The 20,805-nt window shown below is 33.1% G+C and overlaps 1 protein-coding gene across 5 annotated transcripts in view; it reads right to left on the minus strand.

Annotated features, from left to right (window-relative positions):
- The window catches only part of LOC118184315 (xaa-Pro aminopeptidase 1-like), a 203,265-nt gene that overhangs the window by 56,995 nt on the left and 125,465 nt on the right, over positions 1 to 20,805 (minus strand). For all 5 annotated transcript variants that reach the window (XR_015038763.1, XM_085808549.1, XM_085808552.1 and 2 more), the window contains 4 exons: positions 12,527 to 12,608; positions 7,021 to 7,171; positions 6,832 to 6,876; positions 6,542 to 6,628 (listed from right to left, as the gene is read on the minus strand). Coding sequence is in view for 4 of the 5 variants with exons in the window: in XM_085808549.1 (XP_085664675.1) it covers positions 6,542 to 6,628; positions 6,832 to 6,876; positions 7,021 to 7,171; positions 12,527 to 12,608 (365 nt within the window). In the remaining variant the exon portion in view is untranslated. The remainder of the gene's footprint in view (positions 1 to 6,541; positions 6,629 to 6,831; positions 6,877 to 7,020; positions 7,172 to 12,526; positions 12,609 to 20,805) is intronic.

The raw sequence follows: 20,805 nt of genomic DNA on the forward strand, positions 1-20,805 counted from the left end.
CCAAATAGATGCACAGCATTAAGAGGTGTTCCGAACTTCTGACAACATAAGTTTCCCTTTGTTAGCAAGTATATGTGCAGTCATCTAAAGAATAGCACCTTCAAGCAGTTCTGCCATAACTGCCTCTTAAGATATGTTAGTGAAATGATAGTGAGTGCCTGTTCACACCGCATCAAATCGCACTTTAGATGCTTTGCACAGCATCTATAGAGGGGTATGGCCTTTCAATCGATAAAATTCAATTTTGTATGTTTCGGCATAAAATGCAACCCCTTTTTATGACTTAAAAGACTGTTAGTCACCTAGAGTAAGTATAATCAGCTGACAAAAGTCACGGGATAGCAATATGCAAAATATACAGATGGCAGTAGTATCGCATACAAAATGTATAAATGGGCAGTGCATTGTCAGGGCTTTCATTTGTATTCAAGTTATTCATGTGAAGAGGTTTGACATGATTATGGCCACACAATGGAAATTAACAGACTTTGAACGTGGAATGGTAGTTGGAGCTGGATGCATGGAGTACTCCATTTTGGAAAATGTTAGAAGATTCAGCATTCTGAGATCCACAGTGTCAAGAGTGTACCAAAAATACAAAATTTCAAGCATAACCTCTCATGATGGACAATGCAGTGGCCGACCACCTGCACTTAATGACCGCAACCGGCGTCATATGTGTAGAATTGTCAGTGTTAACAGAAAAGAAATGTGTGAAGTAACTGCAGAAATCCATGTGGGACACAAGACAGATGTGTCGGGTAGGACAATGTGGCGAAATTTCATTTTAACACGTTCGTTGCAATCGATCACGCACTGGCGCATGACTACCGTCATTGCTGAAGAGCCAATCACGCTTTTGCACATGGTGGCAGGTGATGTCTCAGGTACCAGTCACACACTGGCGCGGGAAAAGCAACGTCTCATTGTGTATTTTCATGTTCAATTGGCATTACGTTTTGAATACATATGTTGGTATTAGTGTGGAGTGAAAGAAACTAGTTGTAAATGTACCTGGTTTGGACTGGAAACAAAGTTCCATTTTGTGCAAAAATCATACATGAATAACATTCTCAAGTGTATAATTTGCAATAATATCATTGTAAGTATCTTGTAATAAATTCATTTCTAATACACTGCTCGACATTGAAAATGCAACACAAAGGAGTGGTCAGAAAGTGATGAAATTTGGGAAAAAAGACAGAGACAGCAAGCAGCAATAAGTGATCTTTATTTCAAAATGATAATCAGAATACAGAGCGAGAACGACGTCGGCTCAGCAGGATGTAGGACCACCGCGGACAGCGATGCACAAAGAAACACGTCTAGGAGTCAATAAGAGTGTGGATGGTGTCCTGAGGGATAGCTCTCTCCATTCCCTTTTAACCATTTGCCACAGTTCGTCTTCTGAATGAGGCAGGGGCAGAGTCTGCAAATGGCATCCAATCACATCCCACACATGTTTGATTGGTAACAGGTCAAGAGAGTACGGTGGTCAGGAAAGCATCTGTATACCTTGTAGAGCATGTTGGCAGATGAGAGCACTGTGTGGTCGGGCGTTATCCTGCTGAAAAATTGCATTAGCCAGTCCCTGAAGGTAGGGGATTGCCACTAGTTGCAGTACATTATTCAAGTATTGTTGGGCCGTCATAGTGCCCTGAATACGAACTAGAGGTGACCTGGAATCGTAGGCAATAGCGCCCCAAACCATAATGCCACATTGTCACGCGGTGGGGCATTCCCCAGTTACTGCCAAATTAGATCTGTCAACACATCGATGCCACACACATATGCGGCGACTGTCACTGGATAAACAGAAACGTTTCGCCATACTATCATCCACATCGCTCCAGTCCAGCACCACCGTCTATGCTGTGGGGTCAATGGCTGTCTTCTTAACGGACGGCGTGAGTGCAGGCCACGTTCAACCAATCGATGGGAAATGGGTCTGGTCGACACAGGAACATCCAAGATATCTTGCACATGCTGCAGAATCACAGTACAAGTGACTTGTAGGACCGCGACAGCTTGTCAGCGGGTGCATTGATCCATGCATGCTGACGTCACTCTGGCTGCACCTGCAGCCCTCCTTCTTCCCACATTTCCTTGTTCCAACCATGTTCGCCATAGCTGATGCACCGTGCTTGCATCCATGTGGGTATCAGCTGTGATTTGATGTAAGGACCAACCTGCCCTGCTCAGTCCGATCACCATACCCCTCATAAAATCGTCTATCTGCTGGAAGTGCCTTCGTTGATGGCGGCCTGGCATTCTCTCCTATTACACATATCCTCTGGGACAAAAAACAACTTTCTTTAATAATTTGTCTGGCAGAAATAACGACATGAAGATTGATCATTCTGCATGTTCCTTCCCCTATATCTTCACTTGCATCGGAGAGCTGCGCATTTCACATCATTCGCATAACTCAGTGACGTGCGTCTACTCTAAAATTTGCATACATTTCTGACCACTCCATCTTGGTGTTGCATTTTCAATGTCGAGCAGTGTATATATATATTTGTTTGTGATACAGTCAAAAGTCGTTAATCCGGACTCGTCGGGACTTCGGCGATTCTGGATTATCGATTTTTCCGGATTATAGATCATCAGTTTAAATCTGGTAAAATGGCATGCAGAAATTATAAAAGTAAAAATATGAAACCGTAATTTACGAAATAAAGAACAATTATGATCTAAAGGGTATCAAAATTTACAAAAAAAAGCTTAATATTTATTTGTTTACTTTATTAAACATTTCTTTCAATGTAAGTTGTTTCAGTTGCTTCGTGTTTTATGTGATAATACATTCTCTTTAATTCTATAAACGGAGATAGTTTCTTGTTCAGTTACAAAGTTCCACTGTTCAAGTCCTATAATTGCTGTGTCGAGAATACCGACCAATTTGTCGATCGAAATTTTTTCGTTTTCAATAACCTATGTCACTTTCTTCGCTATCGGAAGTGAATTATAATGAGGAGGCATTTGATTTAAATCATATCAAAGACGGAGTACATCGAGATGAAATACTACATTGAGTAAGCAATTATAAGCCATATAAAATAAAAATATCTGCCCTTAAGGTAAGGATAGTGCTGACAAATCAACTTCCAATTCATTGCACGCCGCCGCATTAAAGATAAACAAAGTTTAGATAAACAAACGTTAAAGTTTAGATAAACAAAGAATATGCCTTTATCCATTTTTTGCAGCAATTCCATTTTTTGTTTAATGGACTCTGAAAGATACTTTCGCTTTGTATATCCTTTACATGTTAGTAAATATATATCGGAAATTCTATTTGACATAATCGAAAGTTCAAGCTTACTTTTATAAAATTGCTCTAACAGTCTGCAAAAAATAATAATCCGGATCCAATTCGAAGATTAAGGAACAACGCAATCTGCAACATTAACTGAAATAGATAATTAGATTATTTTAGCTTAGCTTATCCCGTCCGTTATACATTAAACGCGCATTCGTAAACGTATTTTGCGCACATGCAAATGATGAGAATGTTGATTTGAAAGTGAGAGGAATGTTATTTTTCTGAGATCTCGTTTAGGGTGAATAAGGCATGTAGGTCCGTTCAAGGGAAAGAATGTAAACAAAATAACGTTCGCAAAAAGCAACTGAGTGGTCTTTTGTGTGGGAAGAGCACTAGTCTATGCACAATGACAAGGCCATCCAAACTATGTACAATGACCATCATAGGAAATATTTTATTTTTAGTGCACCTAAACGCCGCATGGGTAGAAATGCTGCACCCGCTGAAAATTTAAGTTTTAAACACGTAAACGCCGCAGCGTTTCTTCTGGAAATTACGGTACCTAAGATATTTTATACCAGCAGATGATTTTGTGTAGGGAATATTATGAAGATTATTTCTGTAAAAAAATATTTGCCTTCAGCAATCATTTTGTTTATAATAATTAATCTCATACTTTAAGCAAAATTTAAGCAACATTTTTGACCTGGTATATTTGCTGACAATATTTAACGAAAGAATCGGAATCTTTATGAGTGATCTATTTTTAGTCAAGGTCACCGTTTATCAGAACATTACCTCAGTCAGATGTTTACATTTGTGTTGGGAAGGAAGGGAAAACAGGTGTTGCATTGATGCAACGTCAGCAGAAAACGGGTAGTCAATCTCCTTTTTCACTCATTCCTTTCGATGTTCTGGTTGTTTAAAAATGCCTAGAACGAGGTATCTTACATTAGAAGAAGCTCTTCAAAGATTTTTTGATGAAGAAACAGATGATGATAATGTTAATAATGACCAGAATGAAACTGATATTGTTGTTGTTCCCCCAGAAATTGCAGAGGCTAGTGACGAAGAAGAAAGGAATGGCAATGTTTTAAATATTGATAATGGTATTTTACCAAATGATATTGCTGGGGAACTTGAATTTTACGTAAGAAGTAAGTTTCAGCCTTCTAAAAGCAGTTAAAGTCATACTAAAAAGTTTAAACAGCAGAAGACTGAAATCATGAAGTGGAAAAAAAAAAGGAACTGTTAGTTATGTCTCGGGAAGAACATGAAGAAAGAAAAATTATAACAAAAAACAAGGTAAAACTAGTGCACAGATTTTCAATTTTCTTTTTGGTTTAGACATTTACTCTCTTCTCGTTGAACAGACAAATATATACGCTCAGGGGGGGGAATGCCCAGAATTTATTGCATCTGAAGCCTATATGAGAAGATTTATTGGAATATTATTGCTTACAGGATATCATTCTTTACCTCAAGAAAAAATGTATTGGGTCTTTTGATAAGGACATTTCTGTTCCTGTTTCAGAAAAGAAACATTCCTTGTAGTTTTGGCGGTTAATGGGTTAAAGAAAAGAACATTAAATTTTTCTTCATAGCATTTGCCATGAAGGCTTGGTTTTGCTCGTTTACGTTTTCCCACATGTTGTCATTCATGTGAATTTAACACTTTCATGATTGCTATGAGTGGTTGTCAAGATAACCAACATTATTTTAGACCATGGATTCAAGACATTTTCCCTACACACATTCCTTTTAAAATAATGGTTTGACCATAAACCCCCCATTAAATTTTTCTCTATAATATACAATATACAACGTAATTCTAATACAAACAACTGCATATAAATAACTTAAATGGCAACCATTATATTAATATGAACAAAAGTTTTGGAAAAATGGTATAGTAGATAAATTTTACACTATTTTTTGTATTAATTTTACAGATATAAACAAGTTTTCATAAACCAAACCACATTCTAATTGACATCGTTCGTTTTTTTGCATTTTTAAACCACCTTGTTTAAAAAATTCCATCTGTTTCTTACTTTCTGTAGCAAATTACTAGCTCAACCAAAGCCTGCTTCTACTAGATAAGAAGACAGAAAAAAGTTTGTTCAGCAAAAAATATCATTTTGGGATATTTCTCTCTGATGACTTTGAATTCATAAACATAGTGTACCCATGTGTTTTGCATATCTTCTATTAATGACAAACTTTTCTTGCATCATAACATTAAGATCAAATGAATATAGAACAGTTCAGCAGTTCTATAAACCATTCTGATGCATTCAAATTGGAAGTGAGCATTAAAATATTCTTTTAAAATTTGCAAGTGGCCTGTATATAGCAATACATCTTCCGAGAAAGATTTAGGTTCTTCGTCCCATTTTCTTGCAATCCTATGTTTTACTTTTCTATATTGCAGTTACTGCATATAAAATTTATATATTTAAAAAACAATTTTTAAAATGTATTAAGTAATTTTAATGTGATGTTTCCCTTTACATTTATTTCATATGTAAAGTTTCCCTTTACATATATTTCATTCCTTACTATATGATATAGATTTATGTCAGTAAACAATGACCAATTTTAATTATTTATTTTTTAATCGATGGAATCTGAAATATGCTCATCAACTGCCAGTGCATATTTGGCTATCAATTCCCTTTCTCATCAGTGATCCCCTCTGAAATTTCACTGACCCCCTGAGAGTTGATCCTGTTGAGAACATATTTCAGAGAGATAGTTCACTATATTTTTAAATTCCATCAGTACCTTTTCCTATTAAATTCCATTCTATGTCAAAAATTCTCTGATGTTTTCAGACACTTTTACTCTCATGTGCATAGTAGTAGCCTGCCGTTTATGAAATGGCAATTTTTTAATAGGTAATTTAGAGAAAACAAGATATTTCAGACATTGAAAATTACATCTTGAAGTGCAAATAAAGAAATATGCTGAGTTACACAAAAATTATTTGGAAATGAGAGAATATTCAGAGAAGTATGTTGTAAATTGGATTGGCAGTAGTACAGTAAAAAACTGGAACTCTTTTATCTAAGTCGGAAGAGTTGGCACACTTCTAATAGCTTGAAGGGGGAAATTATAATGTAAATTATATACATTCTTTACCTATGTGCATAAAAATAAATATATGAAATAAATACTAAATGTTAAACAAAAGCATAATCTAGATTATGTGTAAAAAAAAATTAGGTGGCTGGATAACTGTCATTTAGAAAAGATGAAAAATATCCTTACATGAGCACGACGCATACATTCTATTTCAACATCATGTTTGATAGCTTTCATTAATAAAACAGGATTTGGACTTTCAATGCGGCAATCCTGCAATGTAAAAGGAAATTAGTAAATAAAATTAATAATTAAATATTCTGATAATGTTCACAATAACATACATTTCCAGAACTAAAAATCTCTCTGAAAATATTTGCTTTTAATATATGTTTAACAATGGTACAGCTTCCATTATAAAATACACATAATATCCACAAAGATTAAATATTAAGCCTTTAATTAAAATGTCTTACCTCTGGGATCAACCTTAACAAAGCATAGCTTGATTTCCTACTGATCTAAGAAATATAACTAACTATTATTATTTTAGAAAAGTAAAATACACAGCTTTATTTAAAACATCTTATGAAATATCTGATGTATAAAATAAGATACAAATAATCAGAAAAATTCATATGCATAATCTGAAGATAAATTCTTACCCAAATTTTATCATGTTGCTGATTTACCAGCCAACTTAAAAATTCCTTGATCAACTGATAAGGGCGAATTTCTACTCTTATTTTATCAAAACAATCTTCTTGGAAATGACGTTTAACCTGTGCTGTTATTTTTGATTCATCTACAAAAAGGCTAAAAGAAATAAAATATATTTATGAGACAAACATGGGTGTTAAAGAAATTTTCATTCATGGATTAAAAAAATTCATATAAAAATCCTTTAAATTAATACAGTCATGATTTCTTAGTTATGATACAAAATATTAACAATTTATTGCCTTTAAAAATTTATATATTAATTATATCTCTTTTAATACTATGCAAGTTACTCTTTAAAACTTTCTCATCTTGTTACATGTTGTATGAATTGCCTAAGAGTAAACAAGCAGTTTTTCTCCAAAATATGGGATTTTGTTTTAAACTGTTAATGCTACATTTAGTGCTTCCATAAGAAATATGGGATTTATGTTTCAGGATCCAAAAGGTGGAGTTACTATTTGTATAATGACTGAACAACACTGAATAGTTTTTCAATAACTATTTTCCAATGCCCAATATTAATGATGGTGCTGTGAAGTAAGCAAATTTCTTTTTTATATGTTTCATGCCAGCATTCTGCAAAAAATAACTTTTTGCTGTTTCACAAAAGCTTATACAAAGCTACAGACAGCTTTAAACATATTTGTAGCAAGCTTCCTTTTTGTAATTAAAGCCAAAATTCAGGAAAGAACTTCTGTTGGTCTTCAAATCCAAAACCTTAAATAGAATACTGGATTTAAGTGGCTTGTATTAATGTTATGTGTGAGCAAAGCCACAAAACCAATATTGCAATCAGCTCTTTTGCTGAGACCCAAAAGCTGGTTGAATAGCTAGTATTTAGTGTAAAATGGTTTATTTTCAGGGGTGGACTATGAAAATTTTATCAAACAGCTTGCAATTTAACATAGAAAAACAAAATATATAATTCTAATGTTGTAACTTTTTATAAACACAAAAAATGCAAATAATTCTATATAAACAAGGGAAAAGTTTTATAAAAAATTTAAAAATCATCAAAATTTTTAAAAAATCACAATATCAGATATAATTCTTTTAGAATATCAATCATTGAGGCAAGGTCCAAATTTAGGAGTCAGTTTTAAAAATCCTTAGATTTATCTTATGATGCAAATATTGTTATACAGTTCCTCTACACAGCAAGATCCATTTGTAAACTGTATTCTGCCATTTGTGGTCCAAAGATACAGATTTTTATCATTTTTCAACACCTGAAACTTTAATCTCATTTAATTCTCACTGATTTTGGAGGCTAATGATAGAAATCCTACAATGTATAAGAAATTTTTTTAAATTACCGTAATTTCGCGCGTATAGTCAGCGGACTATCTGTGTTCAAAATGCAAATTTTTGAAGCTGCGGACTATTTACCAATTCGGATAATACACTGGTTGTTCACGGTTAAAATCGTTGAAATTTAAAAAACGTGCTGTCGTGAACTGCCGATGATCAAATATAAAAAAGTGCGAGATTCCAAGAAAACATTCGTATGTATCGTATCGATAGTAAACCATAGAGCATACTGCAGAACGAATGAGTAGTAGCAAGTAGAGCTCCTAAAATCCAGGCTGGCGCCTCAAGCGATGCCGGGATATGAGACAAAGAAAGTCTTGTATGACCACTCACTTAGCGCAACCAGAGTCTTGTATCCCAGTATCCTTCACACTGCTTTAGTGCAACTGCCGGGAGGGGGAAAAGTAATTGATGTGTCAGCTTGGTTTTTAGGAGCCATAGTAGCAAGTACCTGGAGTACCAAAAAAAAAAAAAAAACGTGATTCGTTTACTTATAGCGTGATTTGGCAACACCGAGTGAGTGGGGTCGAAGGTCACATTTCATTACCACTTATCACGAGTATAGCCCGTTGCACAGTATTTTGTCTTTCATCTTCGATAACGTTGATGAAACATCGCCGTGAAAAAGATGAAAATAGAGAAGCGGGCCATTATTGGTTTAATCCTAGTATTCGGTGCACACGGGATTTGGCTACTTTTGGCGACTTTATGATGAGTAGTTAACGGGTCATTCAAAGCAAATATATACTATGTGTGTATATACATATACTATGTGTGTATAGTATATATATATATAGACATTCTTTGGATCATTTTTGGTGTTGGCGATAATTTTCAAAGTCGTGCCAAGGCTGCACCGTATACTAGGATTTTACCCCGTTATTTTGAAGTAGACGAGAAAGCGGTGAGAAATTGGCGCAAACAAAGGATGCGTTTAAAAAGCATGGGAATATTGCCATATTAAAAAAACGTAATTTCGGACGTATAGTCCGCGGACTATCTGACGATTTTTGAAATTTTTTTAATATAAAATCTTGTCTGCGGACTATACGATGGTGCGGACTACACGTGCGAAATTATGGTACTATTTCTGCTATGAGTATTTTTTATTGAATCTTCTAATGATAATTGTAAACAATTACAGCATTAGGGAATTTTTATAGAAGTTTGACAGTGATTTTCCTCTTAACATACTACCACCATTAAAATATAATGCAATTAAATAATTTTTCAAACAATTTTCAAAAAATTCAAAGTATTAATTATACAGGCATGCATACGAGGTATGTTTAGAAAGAAACCAAACTTTCGCTATAACATATTTATTGCTTATTGAGCAGCATTTTAAGCAATGTCCTCCTCAAAGCAGTCTCCTCTACTGGAAATACATCATTCTCATCATTTCTTCCCCCTTTTGGAAAGCCTCCTGGAATGCATTTTGAAGGATGGCACACAGGTCTCTTGTTGCAGTGTCCTGAATCTCCAATATTGTTCTCAGTTTGGGAAACAAGAAAGAGGCCTGCTGGGACTAGCTCCAAAGAACACAGCGGATGGGGCTGGAGTGTGATGTTTTGCTAGAAAGCAAAGAACGATGCATGAGCCAGCACAATGTCATGATGCAATATCCAAACCTGGTTTTTCAACACTTCAGGATTCTTCCTGCATACAGCATCCTTCAAACATGCTAGAATTCCCTGGTTAAATTCCTTGTTTAGCATTCAACCACATGGTACAAATTCCTGATGGACAATGCCACTGCAGTCAAAAAACACAACCAGCATCACCTTGATCCTTGACTGAACTCAGTGTTTTTTTGGGAGGGACAAAGAGACCCTTTCCCATCCACTGTGATGACTGCAACTTTGCTTCAATATCATAGCCATAAACCCTCATCTTATTGCCTGTTCTTTAAAAAGTTTTCATTGTCATTGGCAGTAGTAAGCAGTTCCTGGCTGATTTCAAAAACGGGTCTGTTTCTAATTGTCAGTCAGAAAATGCAGCACAAATTTTGCAGTGACAAGAGGCATTTCAAAGTTTGTCACACAAAAGTTGATGGCACAATCTTACAGCCGATGCCCACTTCGTCAGCAACTTCTTAAACAAAAATTTTCCTGAATCACAGCATGAACTTGACATGGTCAACATCTGTTGACGTGGAAGGTCCTACAAGCTTAGGATTGTCACTGACCAACATTCTGCCATCTTCAAAACATTTATACCACTCAAAGCACTGGGTGCCACTCATATAGTCCTTACCATATGCTAAGCAAATGAAGTGTTTATGTGAAAGTTCTGCGAAGTTTGTAGCAAAATTTCGCACATGTGTTGCTCTTCGAGCTCTTTCATTCTCACTTTGTCACTAATCTGACGAAGAGCTTGAGTTCACTTCAGCATTAGCAGCTTCCCAACTAATAGTCACAGTGAAATGCAACAAATGGCAGTTTTCTGTTTAAACCTACCACTGCGTGCATTCAGCAGCTGCAGCATGTTCCCTAGGCGAGTCGGTGTGCTATTTCAGAAGTTCAACTTTTTTAACGTGCCTCGTACATTCAACAAAATTACTCTTCAACTCTAAACAAAAAGAATAAGCGACTTCCAGATTAGACACAAATTTAACAAAGGACTTGCGCAAGTCCCTTAAAGCTCATCACTGTTATTTCCTTACAAAAATATTTTTATGCATTATTTGCTAAAAGCTTATTTTATTCACATAAGGAAATTTTTACAGAATTAAAGCTTTAAAAAAAGTATCATATGTTGAATATTTTGAAAGGATTTAATCATAACACTTTGTTGATTTTTACATGGTCTTCCTGTCCTCCTCCCAGAAAAAAGTCCTAACAGTTGATAGAAAAATTACTATTCAGTATAGACTTCTAATCACTGCAATTTCATGTCTGCATTTAATAAATTGATATACAGAACAGAAGAATGTTAACTATATCACCACCAAATCGGAAAGTTTCAAAAAATTCTAAAAATGTACCTACAAAGCAAAAATCTGATGAATATATTTCAGAGCATTTTGATCTTAAAAATGGCTTTTGTTAAAATTAATTCATATTTTTCCACCATGAATGACACAATAGAATACAGCTGTCTAACAGCTTCTTTACTGCACTTCCTTCTGATTCTTGGTATGTATGGACACAATTCAAGATTGTCTAAAGCAAACTTGTGCTTGGTACATTGTATAAAAGTTGACTGCTTTAATAGTCCTGAGCACATTGTTACATTTTTGTTAAACTAAGCAATGTAAATACAATAAGAAGAAACAAATCAGTCACAATGAATTTCAATAGACCACATAACTAGGGTTATGCAAGAACAGCTTTGTTATTTATAAATAAAATGTTATGTAATAACAAAAAACCTATACAAATTACTAAAAAATATCATAAAAAGGACTAAAAAGTCAGAAGCAATAAAAGCTAGAAAAAGCAATGAAAAATCAAACTTGCATGTAAATTACATAAGGAACAGGAAATATAGTAATAGACAGTTGTATCAAAGTTCAGGCAGTCATGGTTAAAAATAACATACTGCACATGCAAATGAGGCTAACAACAATAATAAAGTTTGTTTGGAACTTTACTGAACTAAACAACAAAAAATAATAAAACAAAAAAAATGATAAATAATAATTTTAGTTTTATGTCACAGGTGTCACACTTTAAAGTCGTAATTTAATTTAAAATTAAACATCAAATCATTACAAAATGAACTTCCTATGAGTGCCTTCCAAAAACACAGATGTAATTATACTATCCTGTGAAAAGCTGCACTTCTAGCAGATTTACGTATAAAAAAAATATCTGGACAATTTATAAAATTAAATTTCTTTATTGATCTCCTCATTTTTAGGTAATCAAACTTTTTGCAAATTAAGACCACATTTTGTACTTTTTAAATTCTGCTTATAATTGGTGACACAGCTGCATAGAGACTTAAACAATGGTTAAGATGAAGTTTTTATTACAGTAGATTCATTTGCATTAGTTCCATGATTCCTTTAAACTTTTAATACAGTTCCAATACTTTTAATACAGTTCAATAAAAGTACTGAATAGAAATGTATTTCACATGTCATATTCTCAATAAAAGATAAAATACATAGAAGACCAGCAAATTACTTACTAAACAGTTTCTAAAGTAACAACTCCAAATGCAAGGAAAACAGGATTATAATCGAAGTCACTACCACGTAAATTGAAAAGCCCTGAAAATATCCATAAAAAGTGTTCATTATTAACCACTATAACTTATACAATGGATACATATAATTCTAATATCCTGTTTTTATTTAATAAACAGATGTTCTAAACTTATATTCACAATACAGATAACATTATGAGACACATCCAGAAAGTAAATTTCCTTAGGGCATAAACAGAAAGAAAACATGATTACAACATTACTGGTAGAGGTAGACCAATTGCTTAGCTATTTTTCAACATATTCACAGCAAAACTGAGATCGCTGTTACATTGTGGGATCAACTCTTGTATTCTTTTTCAACAGAATTCTACAGCTGGAGATCTCAGTCAGTGGGTTACAGATGTACAAAACTCTAAAAATGTCGACCAGACTGAAATTTCTTGAAGCGTAAGGATAAGGAGATGAGGTCAGAATTATAAGATGGATGGTCAAACACCTTCCATCAGAATTGCTGTAGGAGATGGGCTGTGTGTTGAGCCATATATTCGCAAGCATTAACCCCTTTGCACTGGGTAGCGCAAACGCGCGCTTACCGCAGAGGCCGGCAGTGTCTTACGCGAGCATCTGTCCAGGGCCAGGGGCTTTTTTGCTATTAAGCCTAAATCCATGAAATTTCCGAAGTATCAACGCATTGTTTAATAATGCTCTATAGAGTATTTAAACGGCTAATGCTTTATAGATATTTTTATATATATACTTTAATTACCTTATTTCTTGTTTAAATGCATATTTTATTTTCATTACTCACCATTTTATGACTTTTAACATTATACATCTGAAAACTAAATATATTACTTAAAATTCTCTTTTCGTATGAAAAATTTGTAAACAGGGATCTACACACAGTCCTACATTACATTCCTTGCACTTGTAATAACTCATTTGCCGTTTTGGAGGATTTTTCCGGGAATGTGAACAAACGAAGCATCATCATCATCTCACTTTCTTATCAGTCTCTTCTGAACAAAGTTTTGGTAAATGTGATAGTGATACTATGTAACGTAGTATCCTAGTGATACTACGTTACATAGTATGACTATCACTACTATCAGAATCTGTTTCAGAATCAATATCTGAAATATTTTGCATCATTTCTGTTATTTCATGCTCTGTTAAACATTTTCGACGCTTCGACATTGCAACGGTAAAAACAGAAAGAATTCACGTCTAACAAGATCTAATGATTTTCTAAATACTGAACTGCAAATCGAAATACCCAATGCTTTAGCAAAAATAAAACTTCTCTACTTACAATAAACAACTACCATGTGCGAATTTAAAGACATGTAATAAAGCACGCCATTCAGAAAGATTTATTTCCCCTTTTGTTTATATAATCAAAAACACGTGTATGTGAGTCATGCTTCTCTCATTTCGAGTAGAAGGTCTAATGTACATGTATCTGAAACCATATGAACATACAGTGCCATCTTGTGGCAGAAATTATAGTTTTTATAACGTTCCAGGACACTGGCACAAATACGTGACAGTTGGGGCTGAACGGGAAAATGCTCTGGCACGCCTGCATGTTGGCCGGGAAGTGAGTGTGTTCGTTGCTAGCACTTAGACGTGACAGTCGGCGCGAAGGGGTTAATATGGACCAACACAACCCTTTCACTGACTAATCCATCCCTCTTTTCTGGATGGTCAGCTGCAACTTCTGCAGTGCTTGATGGCAATTATTTCATCTCTAGCCAAAAAGTCAATAAACAGCATTCCCTTTCAGCCTCAAAATATTTTACCATCTATTGCTAGTGATGGAAACTTACTTTCTACAGGTTGTCTCTAAAAATATACTTGCACTTTAACTGTTGCAAAAATGCTGCCTTTTTTTAATTCCATGTGTAATTAATTTATCACAGCATGGCAGGAAATCAACTTAGCTTGGAAGAGAGGAAGTTTGTCCTGAAATGTTATTGGATGACTGAAAATGCCACTGAAATGCAAAGACGATACAGAAGGGAATTCACAAAACCACCACCAACGTGCCGGACCATAGCTTGCATCAGAGACAAGTTTGATGCAGATTGAACTATCCAAAACATCAACAAGAAGAAACGTTCTGGATGACCATAGACATCCACAAGCCCTGGAAAAGAAGAGCAGGTACATTCGATAAACTGCTCAGAAAATCCACATCTCAAAAGATAGCATCTATCGCATCATGAAGCATCTGCACTGGAAATGCTACATTCCAACACTAATTCATGCTCTCAATGAAGACGATCCTGACCGGAGAGTTCAATTCTGTGAATGGTACCTGGCAAAATGTGCAGAAGATGCAGGGTTACCACACAAAATTGTATGGAGCGGTAAGGCATCCTTTAAATTAAATGGCTCCATTAATCGGCATAATTCCATGTACTGGGGTCCTGTAAATCCTCACGTAACACTTGAACACCATGTAAACTTACCAGGAGTAACAGTGTGGTGTGGGATATCCGCATTATGCATCATAGGACCATTTTTTTTAACGGAACTGTCACTGGTGAGAGTTACCTCAACTTGCTTCAGGAGTTTATTGGTCCACAAATTTTAGAGATGTTTGGTGATGACGATGAGATTTACTTTCAGTAAGATGAAGCATTTTCCCACTGCCACTGCTATGTACAAGCTCACCTCAATGAAGTTTTTCCAGACACATGGATTGGACGAAGGGCATTGAATACCCTGCATGTTCCCCAGATCTCCATACTCATGGACTTCTTTTTGTGGGGATACATCAAAGACAAAGTTTATCGCACCAAACCAAGAACAATTGATGCATTGAAATTGGAAATTGAAAGACAGTATCGCAATATTCCTAATGACCTGCTTCGTAACGTTTGTGAATCCTTTGGTGTGTGCTATCAGCGTTGTCTGGACAATGATGGTCATCAATTTGAACATGATTTCTTAATTATATTTCTCTTCTGTATTCGAAGCCATTCCATTTCACGCTATGTTCAGAAAGTTTTTCTCGTCATTCGAAGTGTGAGCACATTTTTTTGAGATGCTCTGTATATATACAGCATACATCATAAAAACATTGAGTTAATATATACCAGAGGTGACCACAGTGTGGCTCATATGCATCAAATATGGTAAATTAATACTACTCAATATCCAAAAGAAAGTAATCACAAGCTGAAGGCAAACTATCATTAACTGATTATTTAAAATGAAACATTTCCTTCCATTTGATAGTTTCACTATTTTTAGAACTATGTAAGTATGGACTTGTGGCTTTTGGAAAATTTAAATGCAGCCATCAAACTTTCCTGAACTCCAACATATGGCTTTTGCTGGCATGAACTTTGGCTACCCTTGATATATACACCCAAACTATTTTGTTTCACAAATTATCTCTAGTCTAACAACAGCTTCTCAGGAAACTATAGAAATATGAACTTTATGTACATAATTCAGCACCCCCCAAATGCTATTTTGATTCTATTTTCAACAACACTGTAATTATTTAAATAGTGCAGTACTCTGAGTAAACTCCGCTGAAATAACATTGATGCAATCATATATCAGACTGGTAAAAACCAGGTGTCTACTATCTTCGCCAACATGGAGATTTACATATTTGAACTGGTGAAAAATCTAGGAACTAATTAATTTTTCTGATATCTGATGATTCCTGCAACTATTCCAGAGATCCAAGTTTTGTTTGACAACTTAGTACACTCTAGATTCTTAAATTTCATTTCCTGTACATCATGCATACTGTAATGTGGCTTCTACTAACACTTAGAACTTGCTAATACAGTTCCCTGACAAAAGCCTACTGGATAAAAGCCTACAAAAATAACCTCACAAGTGTAATTGTCAACATGGCAAATACTCACCAGATGACACCGCACATAGACAAAAGCCCACATCAATAAAAGGACACATGGTTTTATCAATATAAAATGTAATTATAATAAATGGGGTATTTTTATGTCTAAAACTATGTCTCTTAATTTTTATTTGTATCTTTTTTAATTCAACAGCACGCTTTTTGCTTTATAACTACATTTTTAGCTATTATGTTTTGAAAATAAGTCGGAAAATTTCATTTATTCATTAATCATTTATTTTCATTTATTTACTTATTCTGCATTGTGTGCAGGTAAAAAATAACATTGTGAAGTACCTTAAAAGCTATTTTTAATGTTATATGGCTGAGAATAATTATACATATGTTTTATTATTAAAAAATGGGAGATATTATTTAATCAAAGAACAGAAAATATTATTTCTAAAATTATTAATGGAATAGTTTTAAGTCTCTTAATCCTTGAACATGTAAAGCAGCAGTATTAATGTAAAGCAGTATCCCCAAGAATCTATAACAATAAAAAGGATTTATTGTTCTTTTTAAATCTGATTAGATGCTTATATATAAAAATGTGTGAAAGAAATAATTAATATTCTATCAAAAATTCCTTTAATTTTAAAGAGAATCTCTCTTTTTAGCTCTCATAATTTTATTTCAGTTCTCCTGATGACAGTGTAGAGACAGCTTCTGTGTAACTGAGCATATGATACTTCATCTTCTAATTACTGTGCTGAAAGAGAGAATTTCCAAGAAAGTAAGGTGGCACAAAATGATTTTCTAAATTTCCTGGGGCTAAATTTTTTACAGTACAACTAATTTTTACAGCTTACATTTCAGTGTTAATGACCATTCTGGTTTCATTGGAAACTCGCAATTAATAATGTTTACCACCTTCATTCCCGCATCTCATAAGTGATTGACATTAGGAAATTAATAGAAAATTTTTTAGCTTTTCTAGGTAGCACTGTATTTTGTCTTTCTAGGATTCCTACCCACTTTCATTATAATTTGAGAGAAATGATTATGCATTCTCTCAAATAAATTTATTCATCTAGAATGTACTTTTAATTCTTTGGTAAGCTGTTTTTCAAGTTATCAATAAAAAAAGGCAAAATTCTCAACAATAATATAATCCTCAAAGTGCAATAAATGTTTTATCTAAACAGTTTTTCGGTGTTGATTTAAATGTGAAATGATTCTGATATTAGTTATAATTAAAAATAATTAATATTAAAAACATTCTGGCAGTGCGATATTGCGACAATTTAAAAAAAGAAGCAAATAATTTCCTAAGATTTTATTAGTATGACATGATACAAAAAATTTTTTAAATTACTAACAAAAACAGGAATTCCATATTTATAAAAGTACTCAAGCAGTAATAAGTTACTGTTTGAAGAATAAAAAATCATGATTTTAATATTTCTAATTTCTTTTATGATATTCATATAAGTAATAGTTTATTTTTACCATTAAATATTGTTAGAACTGCTGATAATTCAATATTATATGCAAACTGAAATTACAGTAACCATAACAGACCCTGAAATTTAGTCTAAATATACAATACCATTTCTTTATAATTTTAGGTACCATCAGTGATTAAGACCAATGAATAATAATAGTTTGATTTACCATTTATTTATAATTTTAGGTACCATCAGTGGTTAAGATCAGTGGATACTAAAGTTTGATCTGGGTTTGAGACCAGGTAAATGGACTAGCTGTGCGACTGATTTTCAGAAATTTCTCCTTGTATAAAGATACTATGAGCCACCTCCATGAAGGCATCCTACCCTCGTGTGCTTTACCGAGATTTAAATAACCTCACATTGTCTTTATAACTTTAATTATATAATTACATTAACACATTTCTTCTGGTATGCCATTTTTTTTTTAATTTGAATTTCAGTATAATAGATATTTATCACAACTATTTCTTTATGAGTAGCTACTACTTTTAAAAATAAAAAATAAATAAATAAATAAAAGGTGTGTGAAATATTCATAATTATATCTCATATTACAATTTTTACTATATACAAAAATTACACAAATTACAGACTAGATTTTTGGGAAACAAACAGCATATTTAGTTGAACAATATGCTTGGAAAATAGGTTCTTGCATCAAATTTTCAGAGCCCAAATGTGAATGTAATTTGAAAAGAATTTAATGTATCAAAAAATAGCTGCACTTAAAGGAATTCCGACAAATCTGCAAATAGTTCAATACTCTAAAAAATTTGTTATCTGAGAAAAATATAAAGTTACATAGTTGTCATAAAATTAGAATAAAAAAAGAGTTATTTCTTGAAAAGAAGAGAAACAGAATATTCTTCTTTAGGAAATTTACCCTAAGTTTAAAATTAGGATCGTAATTTAATATTGGGTAACACAACACATAGATTATAATCACAGAATTACCAGATGTATTTATTAATTATAAATGAAGCTGAATGCAAGAATAGCTTTAATTTATTATGGGACGTTTGTTAAAGAAACATTCTTAAAGTTAAAAAATGAAACTTTATCACCGTTGTTAAGGATTCTTTTTTTTTTTTTTTTCCTTTGCTCATATACGGCTTTATATTATAAGTCATGAACTAAATAAGTTATTAATATAAACTATAAAAATTAATATATAGAATTAATTATTTTTATAAATATAATTCTTATCTTTGATTAAATATCTCCTCCCCCATTTCTTAATACTGAAATATAAATAGTTTTAGCCATATACCATTAAAAATAGCTTTGGAGAAACTTCATGATGATATTTTTCATTTTCATGCAATGCACAATAAATAAATAAATGAAAATAAACAATAAATTAATAAATAAACAAAGTTTCAGATTTATCATCAAAACATAACAGCTATCTATTGAACAAGAAAGCAGAAAAGCTTGTATTCTAGTTAATAAAATAAACAAATAAAATATTATAAACAGATATATTATCACTATTTCATTTGTATAATACAGACATGAACAAATAATATTTTTGAGACATCAAAAACTTACTCAACTACTCCATTTATTCTATTATTCTACTATCCATTATTCTCAATTTATTGAATTATTCTACTACATTAATACCATTACTCTATTTATTCTACTATCATAAATACATTTTTATTTTGATAAAAACCAGGAGTCCTTTTTACATATGAGGGCTCTTATCAGCAAGGGATTTTATCAATGAGGGCTTCGATCAGGATGGATTTTAATCAGTGCATAATTTCCTCTGTGTGGGTATTTATGACATAGCAATTATCACAGTGGTGTTATATTTGTGGATTTTTGTGACTTGCACTTTTGTTAAAATAGGCTTTTATCTGGTCACTGGCTAATACATATATCAGAACTCTAGACCGGTCCAACAACTTAAGCAATAAGAAATTTTGAGAACAAACTTACCAGTGAATAAATCTGACTAGCACTCAATCAAAATTTTATAACAAACACTCATTATTCTAAAAAAAAATGCTACTTATGAAGGAATAAAATACCATCCCAGCGCTAGCAATTCTCTTTAACTAAATGCTTATCAAAAGGCTGTAAATTTATTGAGCAGCACTGAAAGGCAGATTTACTCTTTTCAATGTCAATATAAAGAGAATTAATAATTGATTAATTTCAATAAAAAGAAAGCAATGCATCACATTAGAAATTGAACAATTATTATTCATTCTGTCTTAGAATGGAAAAATGCTAAAAATGAAGATTATTTAGATGAAAAAATATACTTACGAAAAAAGCAAACAAACTTTGAAACAGTTTTAAGATTTCAATCTGAAGAAAGGATAAACCAGGATTCGTTATTATTAAAATTTTGTTAATAATTATGTGAATCTGTAAGTATGTGTATAATCTGTAATGTGTTATGTGTGTAGTCTGTAATCAATAAAGCATTAAAAATAGTGTAATGAGAGGAAAACTCCAGATCTTTATTCCAACTAGGGACATCAGATGCACATCGCAGATTACAGGAACTTTTAAAATATAAAAGACTGGAATGAAAAATGAACGAAAAAATAACAGTTGATTTCCATTGAATTAATAAGTTTGCTGGGGGAAGGTATAAAGAGTTAACTACATTTCCTTTGTTAAAAAAAAAAAAATCTAACCTAAATCCATGTACGACATGCACATTTTCCTATTTGAAAACTTCCAGGAAGATTCAAGATGGTGACAGTGACATTCATACTCTCTAAAGGTTAGAATTTTTTACACACACACACACACAATATTTGACTTCAGTTCCTCAAATTGTTTTTTAAAAAAACAAAGAATTTAAGTCTTTTGAATAAACTTATATACATTCTTACATGAAAAAACAACAGTTTTACATAAACATGAGGGGGGGGGGAGGAAACATTCCACAAACA

The sequence above is a fragment of the Stegodyphus dumicola genome, chromosome X1, assembly GCF_044657685.1.
Source record: "Stegodyphus dumicola isolate Sdum_Otavi_A_Nest chromosome X1, ASM4465768v1".
NCBI lineage: Eukaryota > Metazoa > Arthropoda > Arachnida > Araneae > Eresidae > Stegodyphus > Stegodyphus dumicola.